A 23,392-nucleotide genomic window follows, 5' to 3' on the forward strand; every position below is an offset into this window, starting at 1 on the left:
CGTGTACGGAGGTGGGACATATATTGCCACTACTATACATGCGAGTTGATATATCGTGCACCGTAGGCATACATATCTACTATTGGGATCTATATTGGATTTGACGCAGTGAAACGGAATCTGTTTCTGTACAAGTACACTGACCCCTCTAGCATGACTTGAGTACGTCGAGTGGTACGCATGCCCAATCCATGCACGGTTTAACGTAGCTACAGATTCCGCTATCAGATGCGTTTCTGGGAGACATAATATAGCAGGTTGGAGCTGCCTAAGGGAGTTCAGCAATGTGTATCTTTTGGCTGCGTCACTGAGACCCCTCACATTCCATGCTAACACATTAACCCCCATCATCAAACCCCACAGATATCACGCCCCGGACATCCCTCCTAGTCCATCCATTTTTCATCATTTCTACATTACTTTCAGCGAAAATACTAGTAGTACAGAGAGACAACATTATGGTCATGGTGCAGTTCCCCAGAACTGACATTAAAATATTCCCCTCTGCAACACGGGGCTATAAACTATTAACCAGAATTTACCCAGCGACTATAGGCAATGTGAGTGTATATTCTGCCTGAGATATATGTTAGAAGGTAAGATATCTCCCTCCAACTACGCTTACTCTTAATTCACCCTCCTCCCGGACATATTTCACATAATAAACAAATATGCACCCTATTGTGCTTAATGTAGTGCAACCAGTTATATCACCATACAATTCTGTTAAGTACATTTCTGTGCCCCACAAAGGCAATTAAACTAGTATAAACAGAAACTCAGAGTCCCATGGTGCCCTGGTACCCTCCAAATCAATGCCGCTGCCACCTGCATATACTCATCATCCAAGGTATCTGGGCAGCTGACACCTGAACTGATTATTTTCTACCCTCCGTCGTCCATAGATCATCCCGTAGCTTCTAGCCATTGCACCGCTGCACCAGCCGTTTCCAAGATATGGACTTTTCCTTCAGCCACCACTCGTAGCCTGGATGGATATAACATGAAGTATGGTACTTGGTGCTCTCTCAAGCGATGTTTCACATACTTTGCCCGTTTCTTCTGTACTTCTGCAGAAAAATCCGGAAATATGAGCACTTTTCTGTCATTTATTCGCAAGTTCTCATGATCTCTTGCTTTCCTTAAGATGAAGTCTCTGTCTTTGAAATGCAGCAACTTCATCAGGATAGGTCTCGGAGGGGCCTCTGGTGGTGGAGAGTTGAAAGGCACTCTATGAGCCTGCTCTATAGCGAACATATTTGACAGGGAGTCTTTCCCAAATGTATTTTCTTAAAAGAGACACTGTATCTTCCAAGCAGCTGACCCGTTCCTCTACTTCTTCATTTCCCTCTGACCTTCCTGAGGTCATGCCTAATAAAAGACATGTTTTCTTGCAGGCTTCCCATTTGTGTATTAAGGGATATAAGCGCTGTGTTGCAGTTGGTAACTGCCTTAAACACATCAGTCATTGTTGGTTCAGTGGATATCTGTGCAGACTTTCCAGCACCTTCAGCCCCTCCAGCCGTCACGCTCACCACCTCCTCCCCCTCGTTTCTCCATGCCGCCAGCACTACCTGCAGTTGCATCAGGAGGTGAGCACACCCAGTCCTCAGCGCCTTCACTCTGCTGGTCCACCAAGGCTGCCGATATGTTCAAGGGGTTCGGTCTGGCAAACTTTCCCAGCTGTGCTGCGATCTCTGCAGCCTTCTCTCCCGCTCCGGCGGCATCTTGCCTAGAGCGCACGGCTGGCCCGCTCACCTTCTCCTCCCTCTCCTTCTTACTGTTTCTTTTCAGATTACCGGCGGTCCATGTATCCGGACTCCGGTATCAAATAGCACTACTCTAAATGACTTTCAGTAAAGTTACTGCGTGGATGCCGAAGGATTAACAGGATGCTTGCCCAGAAGAGCGAGCTTCAGCGTCTCCTCACATGCCGCACTAGGCCATGCGCCAATAAGGGAAATGATTACATAAAAATCTACATTTAACCTGTTAGGTCTAAGGGTGTTCAGCAATGAGATCCAATGGATTTCACATCTCTTCAAAGCCAAGTTTCTATTGCCCCCTTTACAGGAGACTGGTACATGATCTAATAACATACATTTGAGATCACCTTCATTGTGACCAAGCGCCGAAAAATGCTTGGAAACCGGTTGGTCCATCCTCTTTTTCCTGACTGTGTACCTATGCCGACTAAAGCAAGTCTTAAAATCCAAAGAGGTTTCACCTACATATAACATGTTGTACCAAAGAACATGAACTACAGATGTGGAATCACACGTTAAATAAAGCTTAATAGTGTAACCGCAGTTTCATTTTTTTTTTCCCCTAATGGTATAGTACAGCCTGCTGTACAAGTGCTAATTTTCAGTTTTACCTGCTAATAACTCCCACAAATGCATGCTACTTTCCCATTTAGCAGCTCTCATCTCACAGCGTTGCCATGTGCAGTCAGTCTTCTCAGTATTATAACAAGAGACGGACGAGTTCTAAAAGGAGAAGGAGCTCAGCCCTGACAGCCTGGAGCTGGGCTGAGGCAGAAAGTGGAGGAGGGAGGGATGATTTAGATGGTGATTTCTCAACGGTAGCAGCTAGAAATATGCAACTGGTCTTGTTTAAAAGTGGACAGTCTAGGCAACAGATAAATCACGGTTAGAAATAGTCTGGAATAATCGTGGGTAAAATCTGCTTTTACTTTCACTTTCAGCTTCATTCACAGCATCCCGATTTCTATCACTTATATCTTCCCCTGTACTGAACAGATTTATGGAATTCTGGTATTGGAATGTCAGCTTTCAGACCATACAAAGCCTATATTTCTAGCTGGTACCAAACCAGAGATATAAGCAGCTAAAGTAGCCCCCCCCCCCCCCCCTCCCTGTCAGTCTGGAAGAGAATGAGGGACAGCTGGCTATTAAGAGGTTAAAAGAAATGCTTACTAATTTAATGTAATTGCAGGGCTTGTCTCTGGTTAGCTGTGTGTGAGGATACACACTGCTCTGGGTACTGTGGAAAGTTATCTGCGTTCTGATTGGTTCTGCTAGTTCATGTGAGGAGAGCAAGGGCTTGTGGGAAGTGAAGGAAATACAGATGGCTTCAAGGAAGGGCAAATATCACAGGAAGAGCAGCAGAGGCCATCTTAGGAAGTTGCTGAAATGGAGGCACAGAGAAATATGGTTGCTAAGGACTGAATACAGACATCAGAAAGGTAAAATTAGCTGAAAAATGCAGCTTCTTGAATATCTTCCCTTCAGCATCACATATGTTAGGAATTTCATTTTTGGGAGTGAAATTGCAGTTACACTTTAATAGTGTATTTATTGGTGGTAGTAGGATGAGTGAAAATACTTCCCTTCTGTATATAGCGGCAATTCACACAATTAAGACATGGGAAACCACCCATTTTTTGACTACGCAAAAAAAACTCTGTCCTAATTTTTTTTTGTGGGCCTATATCTGCATGCACAAGTTTATCCCTCAAGTTTTTTTGCCTTCTGTATAACATGAGGGGAGGAAGTTTAAAATCTTGAATATAGTCATTTCCACTTTTTATGATTAACAAATGTTTGTTGACTATTTTCTTTATAATGCAGCTATCCTCTGCATATGTAACCTATTAAGGGATTTTTTTGTCACTTTTTTTACCAAGAAGTTCAGACCGATGTTTTGTACGAATAGTTGTTAAATGTGAATTTAACACCGAATTGGGAAAGCCCCTGTAGTCATATTGTTATGTGTCAGATCCAATTGTACTTTATTGCTAACAATACGCTTGGCATGTAAGAACTGACTCAACGGAAGAGATTTAATCATGGCCCTAGGGTGGGCACTATCATACCTTAATGTGTTTTTATCAGTTGGTTTAACATCAACATCTGTAGACAGATGCTCATTTTGTAATGTAACTTTTGTATCCAAAAAATGTATCTCTTCCGTTGAGTAGCTCAACGTAAATTTGATATCATCAATACTCACTTTAAATCAGCATAGGAAAAAGCGGATGGACCTCCCGGTATCCAAGAAGGTGATCTCAAATGTATGTTATTAGATCATGTCCCAGTCTCCTGTAAAGGGGGCAATTGAAACTTGGCTTTGAAGCGATGTGACATCAATTGGATCTCATTACTGAACACCCTTAGACCTAACGGGTTAAATGTTTAAACCTTGGATTTTTGTGTAATCATTTCCCTTATTATGTTCATTTCTGTCTAATTCTTTCTTTGTGTAGATCTTGGTGCTATTTTTTACATTTCTGTCTTGCAGATAATGGATGAGGATTACAGCACAAGTAGAACCAGCATATGGATGTTTTCCATGTAGTATATTACTGTTTCATGTCAGTAAATGTTGAAGTGCATTTTGGAATCATTAGTATTTGAAAAAACCTTTTCTATATATATAAATGGATAGAAAGGGACGGGATGCTATAACTTTATATAACGGAATTATTATTCTTTATACTTTTATTTCACCACTAAATGGCTATGGATGTTCCATATGATGTCTGCATGCTAAATTTTCGGTATGGGTCTGATAGGAGCTCCGTTGTCTGTCTGCCCCATGTAACACAATTGTTGTATGTTGAGATGGATTGACAAGCCATTTTGTATACAATGATTCTTTTATTACTTTAGAATTGGATCTGTGATCTCAGCGGTGTTTGATGTCTGTTACACAGATACCAAGCGGCTGTGTCGACCCTCCAACACGGTTTGGCTGCAGTGGAAGCTGCACCGAACCTTGTGGAAATCCAGGGTCATAATATTGTGTAAGGGATTGCCTTTCATTCAGGGGGTCGTAACCACATACTTCAGGAAACCAGGATTAAGGTTCAACCAACGCTTTTATTTGGCACCAGCACAAACATAAAAGATACAAAATAAAAAACTGCCCCTCTAGGCACCTACTAATACAAAATAACATCCCTACCTCTCTTGTAGAGCACCATTCTCATGTGCAAGTCGGTCCGGCTTTTCTCAGCCAAATTGTCCACCCCGGGAAGAGATCAGGCTTCATATAGCCTCTTGGCCCCTCAGTCCTCCTGGCTGAGACCACTCAGAGCCTCTACAGGTATCTGTTTCACAAACACTCTTTCCCCCAGACTGACCTACTGGGAGGTGCTTTATGCCAGCCTGATTACAGCAGGCCTCACCTGCGATCACCTCAGGTAGAAAAGGAAAACCCATCCTGGAAGGGTATAGATTGGCAGATCCCACTTCCAGGCCTATCTGCCAATCCAACTAAAATTCAGCCCAGAATCAATAAACAAAACTGTCTCAGCAAACTATGCTTTGCTGAGACAACTGCCGCTCTGTGGATTTTAGCTGTCTTACCCAGCTGAGGTACCCGAGTGGGACATACATGCCTTCCAGCACTGTTCCCATTACCACAATTGATGTAGCATCTTACCCCCGTTCCCCCTATATACTATTATTTTTATCATTTTGCTCCTAAGATTGCAAGATACACATTTTTCCAATATACAATCATTGTGATAGATAGATAGAGATAGATAGATAGATAGATAGATAGATAGATAGATAGATAATCTATCTAATTTTCAGCTAGTCGGTCGTATCGCTGAAAGCTTGCGGCTCGCTGTGTTTTTCAGTGATTATGAGATCATGCGACTGCAATGCTAGGTACCTGCTTGCGGGTCATCGTGCATTCCAACTACGGCGCGATCATGTGACCTGCAGTCGCAAAGTTTGGGTTGCGGAATGTGCGCCTCTTTTACAAACACTCCTTGGACATGTGCAGTCTGTAACTTTAGACGCCAAACACCTGTGGACCGGATCCATGCTGGTCAGGGCTCCTTATTAATTTATGTTTTTAATTCTGCACCTGGGTAATCACAACTGTTATGTTTTTAATTATGATCAATTATGTACAGTGGATAAGTCTACACACCCCTGTTAAATGTCAGGTTTCTGTGATGTAAAAAAATAAAAATCAGACAAAGAAATCATTTCAGAACTTTTTCCACCTTTAATGTGACCTATAAACTGTACAACTCAATTGAAAAACAAACTGAAATCTTTTAGGTGGAGGGAAGAAAAAATATAAAAATAAAATAATAAGGTTGCATAAGTGTGCAGACCATTAAACTAATACTTTGTTGAAGCACCTTTTTATTTTATTACAGCACTTTTTGGGTATGAGTCTATTGGCATGGCACCTTTTGATTTGGCAAGATTTGCCCACTGTTCTTTGCTAAAACACTGCAAATCTGTCAGATTGCGAGGGCATCTCCTGGGCACAGCCCTCTTCAGATCACCCCACAGATTTTCAATTGGATTCAGGTCTGGGCTCTGGCTGGTCCATTCCAAACCGTTAATCTTCTTCTGGTGAAGCCATTCCTTTTTTGATTTGGATGTATGCTTTGGGTCATTGTCATGCTGAAAGATGAAGTTCCTCTTCATGTTCAGCTTTCTAGCAGAAGCCTGAAGGTTTTGTGCCAATATTGACTGGTATTTGGAACTGTTTATAATTCCTTCTAGCTTAACTAAGGCCCCAGTTCCAGCTGATGCTGCCACCACCATGCTTTACTGTGGGTATGGTGTTCTTTTGGTGATGTGCAGTGTTGTTTTTGGGCCAAACATATCTTTTGGAGTTACGGCCAAAAAGTTCAACCTTGGTTTCATCAGACGATAACACCTTTTCCCACATGCTTTTGGGAGACTTCAGATGTGTTTTTGCAAAATGTAGCCTGGCTTGGATGTTTTTCTTGGTAAGAAAAGGTTTTCGTCTTGCCACTCTACCCCATAGCCCAGACATATGAAGAATACGGGAGATTGTTGTCACATGTACCCACACAGCCAATATCTGGATACTTGTCAGATATTCCTGCAGCTCTTTAATGTTGCTGTAGGCCCCTTGGTAGCCTCCCAGATTAGTTTTCTTCTCATCTTTTCATAAATTTTGGAGAGAAGTCTAGTACTTGGTAATGTCACTGTTGTGCCATATTTTCGCCACTTGATGACTGTCTTCACTGTGTTCCATGGTGTATCTAATGCCTTGGAAATTCTTTTGTCCCCTTCTCCTGACTGATACTTTTTAACAATGGGATCCCTCTGATGCTTTGGAAGCTCTGTGTGGACCATGGCTTTTGCTGTGGGATGCGACTAAGAACATTTCAGGAAAGACCAACTAGAGCAGCTGAACTTTATTTGGGGTTAATCGGAGACACTTTAAAATGATGGCCGGGTTATGCTGACTCCTATTTAACAGGATTCTGAATGTGATTGCTTAATTCTGAACACAGCTACGTCCCCAGCACACTTATGCAACCACATTATTTTAGTTTTTTTTGTTTTCTTCCCTCTACCTAAAAGATTTAAGTTTGTTTTTCAATTGAGTGGTACAGTTTATAGGTCACATTAAAAGGTGGAAAAAGTTCTGAAATGATTTATCTTTGTCTCATTTTTTTTTACATCATAGAAATCTGACAGGGGTGTGTAGACTTTTTATATCTACTGTATACTACAGTCCTGATCAAAAGTTTAAGACCACTTGAAAAATGGCAACAAATCATATTTAGCATGGCTGGATCTTAACAAGGTTCCAAATAGAGCTTCAACATGCAACAAGAAGAAATGGGAGTGAGACAAAACATTTTTTGAGCAATCAATTTAATGAAAACGAATAAACTGAAACAGGCTGTTTTTCAGCTGATCAAAAGTTTAGGACCACACCTCCAAAAAAAAACAACTAAACTTCCAAACATGAACTCAGTAATGAGTAGCTCCGCCGTTATTGTTTATCACTTCAAAAATTTGTTTCGGCATGCTTGATGCAAGCGTTTCCATGAGGTGAGTGGGAACATTTCTCCAAGTGGTGAAGACACGAAGGCCATCTGCAGTCTGGAACTGTTGTCCATTTTTGTAAACTTCCCTTGCCATCCATCCCCAAAGGTTCTCAATTGGATTTAGATCAGGGGAACACGCAGGATGGGCCAAAAGAGTGATGTTATTCTCCTGAAAGAAGTCCCTTGTCCTGCGGGAATTGTGTACTGTAGCGTTATCCTGTTGAAAACCCCAGTCGTTACCACACAGACGAGGGCCCTCAGTCATGAGGAATGCTCTCTGCAACATCTGGACATAGCCAGCGTCCGTTTGACGCCCCTGCCCTTCCTGAAGCTCCATTGTTCCGCTGAAGGAAAAAGCACCCCAGACCATTATGGCGCCCCCTCCACTGTGGCGCGTAGAAAACACCTCAGGTGGGATCTGCTTGTCATGCCAGTAACGTTGGAAACCATCAGGACCATCAAGGTTCAAATTTTTCTCATCAGAGAATAAAACTTTCTTCCACCTTTCAATGTCCCATGTTTGGTGCTCTCTTGCAAAGTCCAAACGAGCAGTTCTGTGGCGTTCAAGGAGACGAGGTCTTTGAAGACTTTTTTGTTTTTGAAGTCCTTCAGTCTCAGATGCCGTCTGATGGTTATGGGGCCTTAATAAGGGGGAAAAGGTGTTATAGTAAGGGCCTTAATTTGGGTCAAGGATCGTCCAGTGTCTTGACGGAGAGCCAAGTGGATCCTCCGGCTCAGTGCTGATGACATTTTTTTGGGTCTTCCACTTGACTTTTTTGTTCCATAACCCTCAGGATCATTTAAGGGCTCTTTCACACCTGCGTTCTTGTCTTCCGGCATAGAGTTCCGTCGTCGGGGCTCTATGCCCGAAGAATCCTGATCAGGATTATCCTAATGCATTCTGAATGGAGTGAAATCCGTTCAGGATGCATCAGGATGTCTTCAGTTCCGGAACGGAACGTTTTTTGGCCGGAGAAAATACCGCAGCATGCTGCGCTTTTTGCTCCGGCCAAAAAAACTGAAGACTTGCCGCAAGGCCGGATAAATCCGGAATGAATGCCCATTGAAAGGCATTGATCCGGATCCGGCCTTAAGCTAAACGTCGTTTCGGCGCATTGCCGGATCCGACGTTTAGCTTTTTTAGAGTGGTTACCATGGCTGCCGGGACGCTAAAGTCCTGGCAGCCATGGTAAAGTGTAGTGGGGAGCAGTATACTTACCGTCCGTGCGGCTTCCGGGGCGCTCCAGAGTGAAGTCAGGGCGCCCCACGCGCATGGATGACGTGATCGCATGGCACGTCATCCATGCGCATGGGGCGCTCTGACGTCACTCTGGAGCGCCCCGGGAGCCGCACGGATGGTAAGTATACCGCTCCCCGCTCCTACTATGGCAACCAGGACTTTAATAGCGTCCTGGCTGCCATAGTAACACTGAATGCATTTTGAAGACGGATCCGTATTCAAATGCTTTCAGTTCACTTGCGTTTTTCCGGATCCGGCGTGTAATTCCGGCAAGTGGAGTACACGCCGGATCCGGACAACGCAAGTGTGAAAGAGGCCTAAGAAATTCCAAATGACTGTCTACTGCGTCCCACCTCAGCAGCGATAGCGCGCTGTGAGAGACCCTGCTTATGCAGTTCAAAAACCCGACCACGTTCAAAAAGGGAGTGTTTTTTTTTGCCTTTGCCATCACAAAGTGTGACTACCTGACAGAAAATGACAATGAATCCACATCTTCACACAGATTTGTCAGCCTGTGTCAGTGCTCAGGCCATACGCCACACACTGTATCACATTGGTCTGCATGGCCGTCATCTCAGAAGGAAGCCTCTTCTAAAGATGATGCACAAGCAAGCTCACAAACACAGTTTGCTGAAGACAAGCAGACTAAGGACATGGAACACTGGAACCACGTCCTGTGGTCTAATGAGACCAAGATAAACCTATTTGGTTCAGATGGTGTTTCGCGTGTGTGGCGCCAACCAGGTGAGGAGTAGAAAGACAAGTGTGTGTTGCCTACAGTTAAGCGTGGTGGTGGGAGTGTCATGAGTGCTGCTGGCTGTGGGGAGCATGAATGCCAACATGTACTGTGACATACTGAAGCAGAGCATGATCCCCTCCCTTCGGAAACTGGGACGCAGGGCAGTATTCTAACATGATAACGGCCCCAAACAGACCTCATAGATGACCACTGCCTTGCTAAAGAAACTGGGGGTAAAGGTGCTGGACTGGCCAAGCATGTCTCCAGACCTAAACCCTATTGAGAATCTGTGGGGCATCCTCAAATGGAAGGTGGAGGAGCACAAGGTCTCTAACATCCAGCAGCTCCATGATGTCATCACGGAGGAGGGAAGAGGATTCCAGTGACAACCTTTGAAGCTCTAGTGAACTCCATGTCCAAGAGAGTTAAGGCAGTGCTGGTAAATAATGGTGGTCAGAAAAAATATTGACACGTTGGGCACAATTAGTCAATTTTCACTTAGGGGTGCACTCACTTTTGTTACCAGCGGTTTAGACATTAATGGCTGTGTGTTGAGTTATGTTGAGGGCACACCAAATGTACACTGTTATACAAGCTGTACACTGACTACTGTACATTGTATCAAAGTGTCAGATCTTAAGTGTTGTCCCAGGAAAATATTTCCAAAACTGTGAGGGGTGGACTCACTAAACAAATCGTCCCTAGTTTCACATCCAGCCTGAGCCATTGTAATAAAGCACACATCCTCAGACTGCCCGCTCTAAGCTTATACTGTACGTCTGGGATCAGCAACCTTCTGCACACCAGCTGCTGTGAAACTACAACTCCCATCAGGCACGCTTACTCCACTGTTCTTGTAACTTCCATAGAAGTAAAAGGAGGATAGTGGGAGTTGTAGTTTCAGAGCAGCTGGAGTTCCACAGGTTGCCCACCCCTGCACTAGGGAAGCTTGCTGCATACTGACTTATACACCCGTCTGCAGGAAGCTCTCATTAGAAGGAATGAAGGAAGCACACATGAGGTTCATCGGAGATGTGAACGTGATACTTGCCGATAACGATGCACAAAGACGCCTTTGAATAAAGTGTTCATCATATTACCAACATCTTCCAGACTTGAATGCATCTGTGTGGAGTAAGGGCAAGTCAGTCATGCAGTACCGTACAATGCTTCTATATCTATATACACATCCACATATCTGATAACACAGAGCGGTGATATCCATCCCTATGCAGAGCGGAAAGTGACTGATATAAGGTGAATGCTCTGGATGAACATGAGGGAGATTAATTCTCTGCAATGCTTAACTACAGAGACTAGAAATGCTGTTTAAAAGGGAACCTGTCATCAACTTTATGCTGCCCATACTAACGGCAGAATAAAGTAGAGACAGGCGAGTTGATTTCAGCGGTCTGTCATTTAAAAGTTAAAAGTAAGTGGTTGTCGAGAACCAACATCACAATCATTGCAGACTGGGCCTGGAAAAGAGTCAGGGCCACCTGAGAAGAGTCCTGGTTATTCAGGAATTCCTGCTCTCCTGCCCACCTGCTGATGACTGACAGTCTTCTACCTAGTTTTCTCCCTTTATCTCTAGGAGAGAACTGCCAATCATTAGCGGGAGAGCAGGAGATTATGTATAACCAGGACTCTTCTCAGGTAGATTTGATTCTTTTTTCAAGGCCTGGGCTGCAATGATTATAATCCTGGTTCTCGGCAACCACTTAATTTTAGCTCAGGAGTGACACACCGCTGACATCAGCATTTCTGTCACTATTTTATGCTGCTCTGAGTGAGGTCAGCATCAAGTTGATGACAGGTTCCCTTCAACCCTTTTAAAGAAAGACAAGCAAAGGTTACGAAACACAATTGGGTGGCGTTCTGTAGAATTCCACTACTTCTGCACCATGTGGCTGATTCTGAACACCAGGGGGCAGATACTTTTATAAAAACTCAGAATTCCAGATCTAACACCTTTAGGGATCCTTGCAATGCCAATCAGAATTATTATAAATGCATTTTATATATGTATATAATATATATGACATTTTTATTAAACATATTAAAACGTTTACAAAAATAAATGTTACAACCCTTTCAAACCAGGGTTATGGCGCTTATCACGGCTGAGGCTACTTTCACACCAGTGTTTTATTTTTCTGGTATTGAGATCCATCATATGGGCTCAATACTGGAAAAAAACGCTTCAGTTTTGTCCCCATTCATTGTCAATGGGGACAAAACTGAATGGAGTGCTCCAAAAGGCATTCTGTTCCGTTTAGTTGCGTTCCCAAACCGAAGAACAAACCGCAACATGTTGTAGTTTGCTTTCCATCCTGGGATGAGGAACAAGACGGATCCGGCATGACCCCCAATGCAAGTTAATGGGGACGGATACGTTTTAACTGACACAATCTGCTACAATAGAAAACGGATCCGTCCCCCATTGACTTTCAATGGAGTTCATGACGGACCCGTCTTGGCTATGTTAAAGGGATTCTGTCACCTCCCCTCAGCCAAAAAACGATTTTAAAGCAGCCATGCAGCACAGCTTACCTGGATTAAGCTGTGCTCTTTTATCTTGAAATCCGTCCAGCAGTTACTTCAAAAAACGACTTTGATCAATAAGGAAATGCGTCCTGAAGGTGCCCAGAGGGGCGTTTTTTTCTTCTTAGAGAGCCCAGTACCGCCCCTCTTTCAGTGCCCAGCCCGCCTTCCTTGTACTTTCTAACCGCCGCCCCCAGCCTGCCACAGCCTCTCCTCCCCCTCCCTCACGCCGAACGAAGTCTCGCACAGGCGCAGTACCCACTGAGGGCTGCGCCTGTGCGATCATCAGGAGACTGAGGGCGGCAGCTTCATCTTCGTCACTGGGCATGCGCCGAGCCCAGTGACGTCCGATATTAGCTCTTTCCCTCAGTCAGCCTGGTAGGAAGCGCAGAGGATTGCCGATCGGCTGCTGCACCCTGCGCTTTCTCCAGTCTGCCTGCCACAGTGAAGACGGCCAGCGATTTCTTTCCCCACCCTCCCTTCAGGAAAGAAATAAGTATTTGTTGGGGCGAATTAGGTCTTATTATATTAAGTAAAGGCAGGCAGACTGGAGAAAGCGCAGGGTGCAGCAGCCGATCGGCAATCCTCTGCGCTTCCTACCAGGCTGACTGAGGGAAAGAGCTAATATCGGACGTCACTGGGCTCGGCGCATGCCCAGTGACGAGGATGAAGCTCCTGCCCTCAGTCTCCTGCTGATCGCACAGGCGCAGCCCTCAGTGGGTACTGCGCCTGTGCGAGACTTCGTTCGGCGTGAGGGAGGGGGAGGAGAGGCAGGAGAGGCTGTGGCAGGCTGGGGGCGGCGGTTAGACAGTACAAGGAAGGCGGGCTGGGCACTGAAAGAGGGGCGGTACTGGGCTCACTAAGAAGAAAAAACGCCCCTCTGGGCACCTTCAGGACGCATTTCCTTATTGATCAAAGTCGTTTTTTGAAGTAACTGCTGGACGGATTTCAAGATAAAAGAGCACAGCCTAATCCAGGTAAGCTGTGCTGCATGGCTGCTTTAAAATCGTTTTTTGGCTGAGGGGAGGTGACAGAATCCCTTTAAGGATAATACAACTGGATTTGTTCATAATGGATGCAGATTGTATTATCAGTAACAGAATCATTTTTGCTGAACCCTGCCGGATTCACTAAAAACGCCAGTGTGAAAGTGGCCCAAGTCCTACATCAGCCATATAATGTATCACCTGATGGAGGCTAAAACTGCAGCCCTTTGGCCTCCATCAATATACCTTTCTTTACTGTACAGCATAATCAACTCCACCAATCTATCCAGAGGCATCCTGCAGAAAGACCTATCGCACATGGGGGGAGAGTTATCAAAACTAGTGTAAAGGAAAGCCATCTTTGATGCCCATAGCAACCAATCAGATTCCACTTTTCATTTTCTAAAGAACTCTGAAAACGAAAGGTGGAATCTGGTTGCTATGGGCAACTAAGCCAATTCTACTTGATACCAGTTTGATAAATCTCCCCCATGGTGTTTTAAGACCGACATTTGCCACTGTATGCCCAAAGACTAAAGTACCATATGTCACAGCCCATATGTTCAGCAATATACAGTAATATTTCTTTAAGCTGCCAGTTGTTAAAGCGGTTGTCTGGCTATATAAATATTGATGACCGGTTCTCAGGAAAAGTTATCAATATCAGATCAGCGAGAGTCCGACACCTAGCACCCCGCCCATCAGCTGTTTCGTCTTGGAAGTGCAGTGTAGTACAAGTACTCGCTCCATTTAAGTGAACGGAGTGAGTACTTGTAAATACACTACGCTGCGTTACACAGCAATGGAGGGGTCATGATCCACATTCAGGGAATACTCTAATGAGGCTGACAGTAAATTCTGTAGATGCGAAGGACAGGTAACTAATCAGATGTAAATGATCCACCACATGAATAATCACGAGCTGCTCCTACAGAACAGGCTCTGGATCTTGCAGTACAGATTGGGAATTTGCCAACTATCCGGTAACCGTTCATTAACATACAGTGTGGGCAAACCTGAAATTATGCGGCTCAAGCTGTGAAATTTATGTAAAGTGTATGCTCATTATTAATTGCATAACGAAGCGGCCATATGTAACGTCCTCTTCTGAAAACAGCCATAATGCGGGCTATGAACGAGGAGCACCCCTCACCTCTGCAGCTCCACAACCACTGAACCAAGTCTGAACCTCGCAGATGAAAACTTGCAAGTTCAATGGTCGACAGACGGATACATCTCTCTACAAGGCTTCATTCACACAAGTGATATGGCACTGGGCGAGAGCAATACATTTATTTTTTTTAAATCAGATCATTTTTATTGAACATTTTACCGTGTAACTACACATTTTATCATACTACGTACAAGGATGACATAGAGACATATTGTCCATACGGCTAATAACAAAAAGGACACCAAACTATGTGTAGTAATCAAGTTTCACTCCAACCCCCCCCCACCCCTCCCACCCCACCCCACCCTAACCTGCAAAATACAAAAGGCACATTGTTAAACATTTCTATTCAGACATCGAAACGACAGCCATGGATCCCACAATTTTTCAAATTTCGCTGTGCATCCACGCTTCTGGTATACCATCCGTTCATAACTCAGCATCGTGTCGACCGCACTTAAAAATTTGCCTAGAGTTGGCGGCGCTGTCTGTATCCAATGTAGGGCGATTAATTTTCTAGCAACATACAACACTCTACCTATAGCTATTTTATGCACCTGACCGGTGGCCAATTCAGAGACATATCCCAACACACACACCTTCGGGTCAGAGGGTATTCGTACTTTGTAAACATCCTGTGTTGTCTGACGTACCATCTCCCAGTATCTCCCTAACTTCTCGCACGTCCACATCATATGCAGCAAATCTGCAGACACTACAGAGCATCTTGGGCATTCATCCGTGGGTCTAAACCCTATACGGAACAAAAAAAACGGTGTTTTGTAGACTCTATGGACAATAAACAGCTGCGAGAGTTTACGTCCTTCACTCAAGGAAGAGAGAGGTATCGCCTCTAGTATGTCAGACCACTGGTCGTCAGTTAATCCGCCAACATCTTTCTCCCATTTACTTTTAGCCGCAAGCGGATGGGACATTAGAAACTTATCAAGCAACATCTTGTATATACAGGAAATCATACCTCTCCTCGCCCCCCTGGACAGAATCTGGTGCAATGCAGCATCTCTCCCCGCCACCACAGTTGTACCTTTAAATGTGGAGTTGTATGCGTGTCTCACCTGAAGGTACTTATAAAAGTGAGTTCTAGGCAGTTCATACTTCTCCTGAAATCTGGCAAATGACATGAACTTCTTTTCCTCTAAAAGATGTCCCAACCTCAGAATACCCTTCCTTTTCCATGCCCCAAACTCAGACAGGGAGAGGAATTCCGGCAGCACGGGATTATCCCACAGTGGAGTGTATTCCGTATTGCCGAAAACCCCCCTCAGGAACTTGACCTTATTCCACACGGACTGTATCAAGTGTCCCAAATCACCCATCGGACCACTCCTTCCAGCCCCCTTAGTCTCAAGGATTAGCAGTAGGTCACTAGAGGACAAGCAATGCTTAAACAACTGACACGACATCTCACTCAACTCCAGATCCATCCACCCCTTGAAATGTTGGCATTGTGCCGCCAGGAAGTACACCCAGGGGTTTGGCACTGCAAGGCCCCCTTCCGTTTTAGGATATTGCAACGTTTCCAGCTTAATTCTCGGTTGCCCCTTCCGCCATATGAGCTCCCTGAAAGTAGCATTGATTGGATCAAATTTGGACTTTGACAGCCAGACCGGGGAGTTATGTAGAATATAGAGTAGCTGAGGCATCAACACCATTTTAATGAGATTAGCTCTTCCTGCCACTGACAGATATAATTTACACCATGCCTTAGTTTTATTACGAAATTTAATAACCAGCGGGTCAAAATTAAGGCGCCCAAAGTCTCGGATTCTCGGGGATATATGGATACCCAAGTACTTAAAAGTCGCTACACATGGAATACTTCTGTCTCGCACTATCCGTGATTGCACTTGCCCGTCAAGCAGCATAATCGCCGACTTACTCCAGTTAATAGACAGACCCGACAGGTCCCTGAAGCAATCAATGATTTTCATAGCCGCTTCCAACGATGGACCAGTATCCCCCAGAAAAAGCAAAGTGTCGTCTGCATACATCGCCACTTTATTATTAACTGTCCCATATTGGAACCCCCGAATGTCTGTTGAATTCCGAATCGCTGCGGCTAATGGCTCAATCGCAACTGCAAATAGCAGAGGCGACAACGGGCACCCCTGTCTAGTACCCCGGCCCAGGCAGAACTTGGGGGACACCCCTCCATTCGCCCTCACACATGCTTTGGGTTTAGAGTATAGCACCCGGACCCAGGATATATACTCATCTCCAAATCCCATATACGCCATAACTCTCCACAGGAATCGCCACTCAATGCTATCAAAGGCCTTGGCCGCATCTAAAGAAAGGATGGCTCTATCTCCAACATTATCAGCTGGAAGTTGAATACTGGCAAACACTCTTCTAATATTAATTGACGTTGACTTCTGAGGCATGAAGCCAGTCTGGTCAGAGTGTATGATAGACAAAATCACTTTAGACAGACGCGTGGCCAAGACCTTTGCAAGCAACTTAACATCAGCGGAGAGCAATGATATCGGTCTATATGAGTCAGGGAGAGAGTGATCCTTGTCCGGCTTAGGAATGACTACTATTACCGCCTCCTGCATGGAGAGCAATACATTTATAGCCAAGAACAGGATCAAATCCTACTTCGTGTAATCAGGAGAGCCTCCCCAAAAACTAAGCCTCTGGGAGATGCTTTTAGGGCATGATCACACGTAGCAGATATTCTAGGATTTTCCCTCCGGATCTGCACAGGACAATATGGAGAGTATGACATTTGTCGCAAAAGGGACCTGCAGCAGAAAGTGACAAGTGGTGCCGATCTGAAATCCACAGCATGTAATTCTTCCTGGGGATTCTCACCGCAGATTTCACATGTTGTAATGCAGGGGGGGAAATCTGCAGCAAAATCCACATTTGTGATGAATTCACCAAAGGAAAATATACGGTTTTCTTACATCCCTTATAATGAACAGTGCGGCCAGCGAAGTATCAGTGTGGAGGGAGGAAGCGGGGACACTCATGGCGGGGCTAATACACCGGGCCCCGCAACTGTTAAATACATTCAATCCAATCTATATCTAAATGTATACCGCACTGTTCGGTACTTACTGTAGTACCGTAAGTATAGTATTAAGACGGCGCAGAGCGGCAGTTCCCTCGGTCATGCGCCGCCCTGTGGCAGCTCCCTCCTCATGCGCCGCCTGCCGCAGCTCCCTCCTCATGCGCCGCCCTGCCCCAGCTCCCTCGGTCATGTGCTGCCTGCCGCAGCTACCTCCTCATGCGCCGCCCTGCCGCCTGCCTGTTCATTCATAGGGTGAGATAAGCGGGCGGCATGAGGAGGGAGCTGCCGGTGTGCGCCGTCTTAATGCTATACTTACGGTACTACAGTAAGTACCGATCATAGTGGTATACATTTAGATATAGATCGGATTGAATGTATTTAAAGGGAACCTGTCACCAGTTTTATGGTGTCCTAACTAAGGGCAACATAAATAAGTGACTGATTTGCTTAGCAAAACGCTGGGTCACTTTCTTTAATTGACCCAGTCAATCTGCCAACATCTTGTATTGAAAAGCTCCAGCTGATAATGATGAGTCATGAATATTCATGAGCTCCTGACTCTCCCCGCCCACCTGCTGCTGAATGACAGTTTGTTTCCATAGGAATCAGCAGCAGGTGGGCAGGGGAGTGGCTATAGCTCTGAATTTAATATATACGCTGGACTCAATGACCTCACGCTGGACTCGAATCAGCTCATTAGCATGCGGAATGTGGCATCTTTGTGTGTGTATTATGAGGTAACCATCTGTCACACCAGTAAGTGAATACATCTAAGGCACTTTTTAGTAGTTAATGATTGTATATAATTAGTTAGATTATAATCAAATATCCACATGACAGGTTCCCTTTAACAGTAGCGGGGCCTTGTGTATTAGAGTAGAGTCACTGCACCGGGCCCCATCATGAGTGTCTCCGCCTCCTTCCTCCACACTGATGCATCTGATGAAGTTATTTAATAAAATGTATCTGTATAGCACCACCTGCTGTTTTTTTTTTCTTATTATTTTCTTTGTCCATCTCACTGAGATGGCCGCACATGCTCAGTTTTAGGGTTGTTTCAGGCGTATAATTTTTGATACCCAATCGATACGTTTGCCTGGTATCGACCACGATACCGGGATTTGCCTTTTTTCGATACTAGGCTTCGCCATTTCGCAGTCGAGTATCAGAACACTGAGCGCGATCAGCAGCACAGGGGAGAAGGAAGCAGTCTCTCTCCCCCCCTGTGCCACTGCCACCAATGAGGAGAGAGGGGCAGGCACACTGCGCCACCAATGAAAGTAAATGTTTAAAGAGGACCTTTCATCTGGCAAAAAATTCTGAACTAAGTATCATGATCTGTACAGCGGCGCCCAGGGATCTCACTGCACTTACTATTATCCCGGGCACCTGAGGGGTTAACTGCTGCTAATCGCAGCTCCCTGCCAGCACCCACCTCCGGGATTTGTATTAAAGAGGACCTTTCATCTGGCAAAAAATTCAGAACTAAGTATCACTATCTTTAGAGCGGCGCCCAGGGATCTCACTGCAGTTACTATTATCCCTGGGCGCCGCTCCGTTCTCCTACTATGTCCTCCGGTATCTCCGGTCACTTGGTTATAGTAGGAGGAGACTGCCCTTGTTCTCCTGGGTGTTTACTTCTCCTAGGCTGTAGCGCTGGCCAATAGCAGTGCAGAGCTCACAGCCTGGGATAAAAAAAACTCTCCCCTGTGAGCTGTGCGCTGCGATTGGCCAGCTCTACAGCCTGGGAGAAGGAGACGCCCAGGAGAACAAGGGCAGTCTCCTCCTACTATAACCAAGTGACCTGACATATAGGAGGGCATAGCAGGAGAAGGAAGCGGCGCCCAGCGATAACAGTTAGTGCAGTTCGCTTCACATACAAATTTACCAGCCTGAACGATAAGTTGAGCCAGGGCACGGAGGTCTTGAATAGGGACGTCGGATTCAAGCTCCAAATCCAGCTGAGACGCCCATTCTGAAACCGCTTTTCCAGCCCAAGCGGAGGCAAAGACTGGCCTAAGCGCAGATCCGGAGGCCGAAAAGATACCCTTTGTAAGGGCCTCTATACGGCGATCCTCAGTGGATTGTAAGGAAGAACCATCTGCGACGGGAATAGCCGTGCTCTTGGACAAACGGGCCACAGGGGGGTCGACCTTAGGAGGAGACGCCCAGTTTGTGATGCAATCCGCCGGAAACGGATAACAAACATTTAACTTTTTTGGCGGGGTAAAACGTGCATCAGGACGGGCCCAGGGCTTAGAAACCACTGACGAAAAGTCAGCATGGAGGGGAAAAACCACAGAAGCCTGCTTCTGGCGAAAAAAGGAAACACTGATTTTTTCAGGATCAGGAGGATCATCGTGAATCTTAAAGGTATCACGGATATTGTTTATAAGGTGGCCCACAGCGGAAGCCAGCTTTGAAGGCAGTGCCGAATCCATATCCCAATCGGAATCAACCAGCTCCCCTTCAGAGGGCAAATCCTGCAATGAGGAAGGACCCGACTGAGAACGCACCCTTGGGGGGGATACCGAAGCATCCGAGGATGACCGGTGATCCGCCCTTGACCGCTTCTGGGATTGGCGGGCTCTGGAGGAGTCGCCTGCAGAGAGAGACTCAGACGGGTCTGCCAAGACAGCGGACCCGGAGGGCCCAGCAGGGGAATCATCCGGCTGCGACAAGGGCAACACATCTGCAAGTCGGCCCACAACGCTAGTGAGACTAACCACAGCCTGGGAGAGGGATCTAGCCCAGTCAGGGGGATCCAAGAGGCCAGGGGGTGACACAACAGATGGCGGACCCTGCGATGGGTCTTTGCAAAGCGAGCAATGCGGGTCAGACTGCCCTTGAGGAAGGGGCGTCTTACATGCGGTGCAGGTATGATACCAAGGTCCCACAGGCACTAAGGGGTCAGACATGTTGGTAGGAGCAATAGAAAAAAAACCTGCGTCCAGGCCAGGGGGCTACAGTGGAGGAAGGGTCAACAGTCCTACCAGGTCACAGAGGAAGCAGAACGGCAGCGGCAGCAGCAGAAGAACGGCGGCGGCAACCAGAGCAATGGTCCGTCCTGCAGTGAGTATCCCAGAAGCACGCAGGCACGAGAGTGGGCGGGACTAGTGAGGCGCGGGAAGAAGGACGTCCGGCCCCTGACTGAAGACCAAGCAGGACGCTGGGACGGACCGAAACTCCGCCCCCCGCCGAAAACATTATCGCGCGCGATTCAAATCCCGCTCTGAACTACCACAGGTCTCCCAATGGAAGCCGAAAGAGGAGGACAGGGTAGGCGTCCTGCAGAACAACGGCACAGCGGTCGCATACCCGGCCGCTCCCAAACAAGCCCCCCCCATGAGCGCCGCTCAGTACAGACAGGGCGCCAGGCCGCCTCCGAATCGGAGCAACGAGGCCATCAGCAAAAGGGAGAACACTAGAACGGAACGGAGGAGAGGAGGGGAAGGGAAGGGAGGGGGAGGGGAGCGGAACGGCTGCACTAGCCACCTCACCATGCGACGTCTTCACCCTCTAGTCCATCCAGCTGGGACGCCCCTTCAGCCACTGGCACAAAAGTGACAGTAGCTGGAGAGGGGCTTGCAGGTGGGCGACCCAGTGCTGGCGGGATGCAGGGGAGAATGAGCTGCCCTGGTCCTCCTTTTCTTCTGTGGGGGAGGCAGCAGGGCGGATAACCGGCCCTGGTGCAGCTCAACCCCGGGAAAACAGAGAAGTCTACTGCGACTCTGTTGTCCCTGTGGAAAAATCCAAGTGAAAAAAATAAAATAAAAAATTAAAAACTCTAAAATCTTCTCAAGACAACTCTGCAGTGCAGAGAGTGTCTTACCTCCTTGACACTAAGCAAAAAACTGGAAGTCTCTCTCTCCAGGCTGAGGGTATAGCTGCTGGAGGAGGGGCTTAACAGTCTTTTACTTAGTGTCACGCCTCCTATGGAGATAAGCTATACCCAAGAGTTCCTGTGTCCCCCAAGGAATTGGGCGAGAAATTTGAATTTGAGAATCAGAGAAGTATCACCTAGGATTATTTTCGAATAATATTCGAGTGCAATTTCGAATGTCCACTAGGTGTACTTGTCTATTTAGCCTTGTTAACAATCCAATACAAAGTTCGTTGCAGAATGTGCACAATTATAGTGTACAATCGACCAGATTTCGGTCGGTCTACTATCGCAAATATCCTCGTTTTATGCCCTGAAGTGTCTGTTAATCTTAATAGGACACTAAGGCCCCTTTCACACGAGCGTTGCGGGAAAATGTGCGGGTGTGTTGCGGGAACACCCGCGATTTTTCCGCGTGAGTGCAAAAAACATTGTCATGCGTTTTGCACTCGCGTGAGAAAAATCGGGCATGTTTGGTACCCAAACCTGAACTTCTTCACAGAAGTTCAGGCTTGGGATCGTTTTTCTGTAGATTGTATTATTTTCCCTTATAACATGGTTATAAGGGAAAATAATAGCATTCTGAATACAGAATGCATAGTAAAATAGCGCTGGAGGGGTTAAAAATTTTTTTTTAACTCACCTTAGTCCACTTGTTCGCGTAGCCGGCATCTCCTTCTGTCTTCATCTTAGCTTTGTGCAGCAACAAGGACCTTTGATGACATCACAGTCATCACATGATCCATCACCATGGTAAAAGATCATGTGATGACTGAAGTCACCAAAGGTCCTTGTTGCTACACAAAGCTAAGATGAAGACAGAAGGAGATGCCGGCTACGCGAACAAGTGGATTAAGGTGAGTTAAACTATTTTTATTTATTTTTTAACCCCTCCAGTGCCATTTTACTATGCATTCTGTATTCAGAATGCTATTATTTTTCCTTATAACCATGTTCTAAGGGAAAATAATAATGATCGGGTCTCCATCCCGATAGTCTCCTAGCAACCGTGCGTGAAAATTGCGCCGCATCCGCACTTGCTTGCGGATGCTTGCGATTTTCACGCAACCCCATTCACTTCTATTGGGCCTGCGTTGCGTGGATTACCGCACCGCAACGCACAAAGAGCAGCATGCTGCGATTTTCACGCAATGCATAAGTGATGCGTGAAAATCACCGCTCATGTGAACAGCCCCATAGAAATGAATGGGTCGGTATTCAGTGCAGGTGCAATGCGTTCAACTCACGCATCCGCGCGGAATACTCGCCCATGTGAAAGGGGCCCAAGGCTGTGCAGTTTTATCGATGGGAGACTTTCGAATTAATAGTTCAATATATCTTGCATAAGATTTAAATAGTCAATTGTTCTTATAAAATTCGATTGTGCTTACTGTGGAGGCGTCCCTCTCACAGTTAAGCTACTCACCCAGACCCAGAACTTTTGTCTTTTCTTTTCGTATAGCGTAGTTGTGGTGCTCAGCTGTCGGCGTCCCACGTGGTAGTAGATAGATACGTTTTAAGAAAAAGGCAAAATTATTAAATGTCTTGCATAATTCTTGCTTTTGCGGATCTGTACTTCTTAATCCTGCAGGATGATATAATTAGTAGTTTGGTTCCTTTAGTCCGCCAGATGCGTTTCGAGGTGACCTCACCTCTTCCTCAGTGGCTAAAAATTTTAGTGCTGACAGCTTAGCAGCCTCTGCTACGGAGGTTAGCAGCCTATTTTGCTGTTTGTCTCGAACCCACATTTTTTATGCTCCTGACGAGCCACACATGGCGAAACGCGTCGAGCGATGAGTGGGGGCAAACCTATGCTTTTTGCATGTGACTTGTATTGCGCTCACACTGCAGTTGGGGTCTGTGGCACCCCAGCCCTCTGCAGTTTGTGAGCAGCTGCGATCAAGCCTTTCTTTTGCTCTACCCAGCTAAGTTTAGTGTCCCTTGATTCGTGCTCATAGGGCCGGCACTCAGACATCTGG

At 46.0% G+C, this 23,392-nt stretch overlaps 1 protein-coding gene across 1 annotated transcript in view; it reads right to left on the bottom strand.

Moving 5' to 3' along the window:
* STAG3 (stromal antigen 3) overlaps window positions 1–23,392 on the bottom strand; it is a 299,481-nt gene that overhangs the window by 133,484 nt on the left and 142,605 nt on the right. The window contains exon 9 of the mRNA XM_044278889.1: window positions 10,838–10,911. Coding sequence (XP_044134824.1) covers window positions 10,838–10,911 — 74 coding nt within the window. The remainder of the gene's footprint in view (window positions 1–10,837; window positions 10,912–23,392) is intronic.

This window comes from Bufo gargarizans, chromosome 2 (genome assembly GCF_014858855.1).
Source record: "Bufo gargarizans isolate SCDJY-AF-19 chromosome 2, ASM1485885v1, whole genome shotgun sequence".
NCBI classification, from domain to species: domain Eukaryota; kingdom Metazoa; phylum Chordata; class Amphibia; order Anura; family Bufonidae; genus Bufo; species Bufo gargarizans.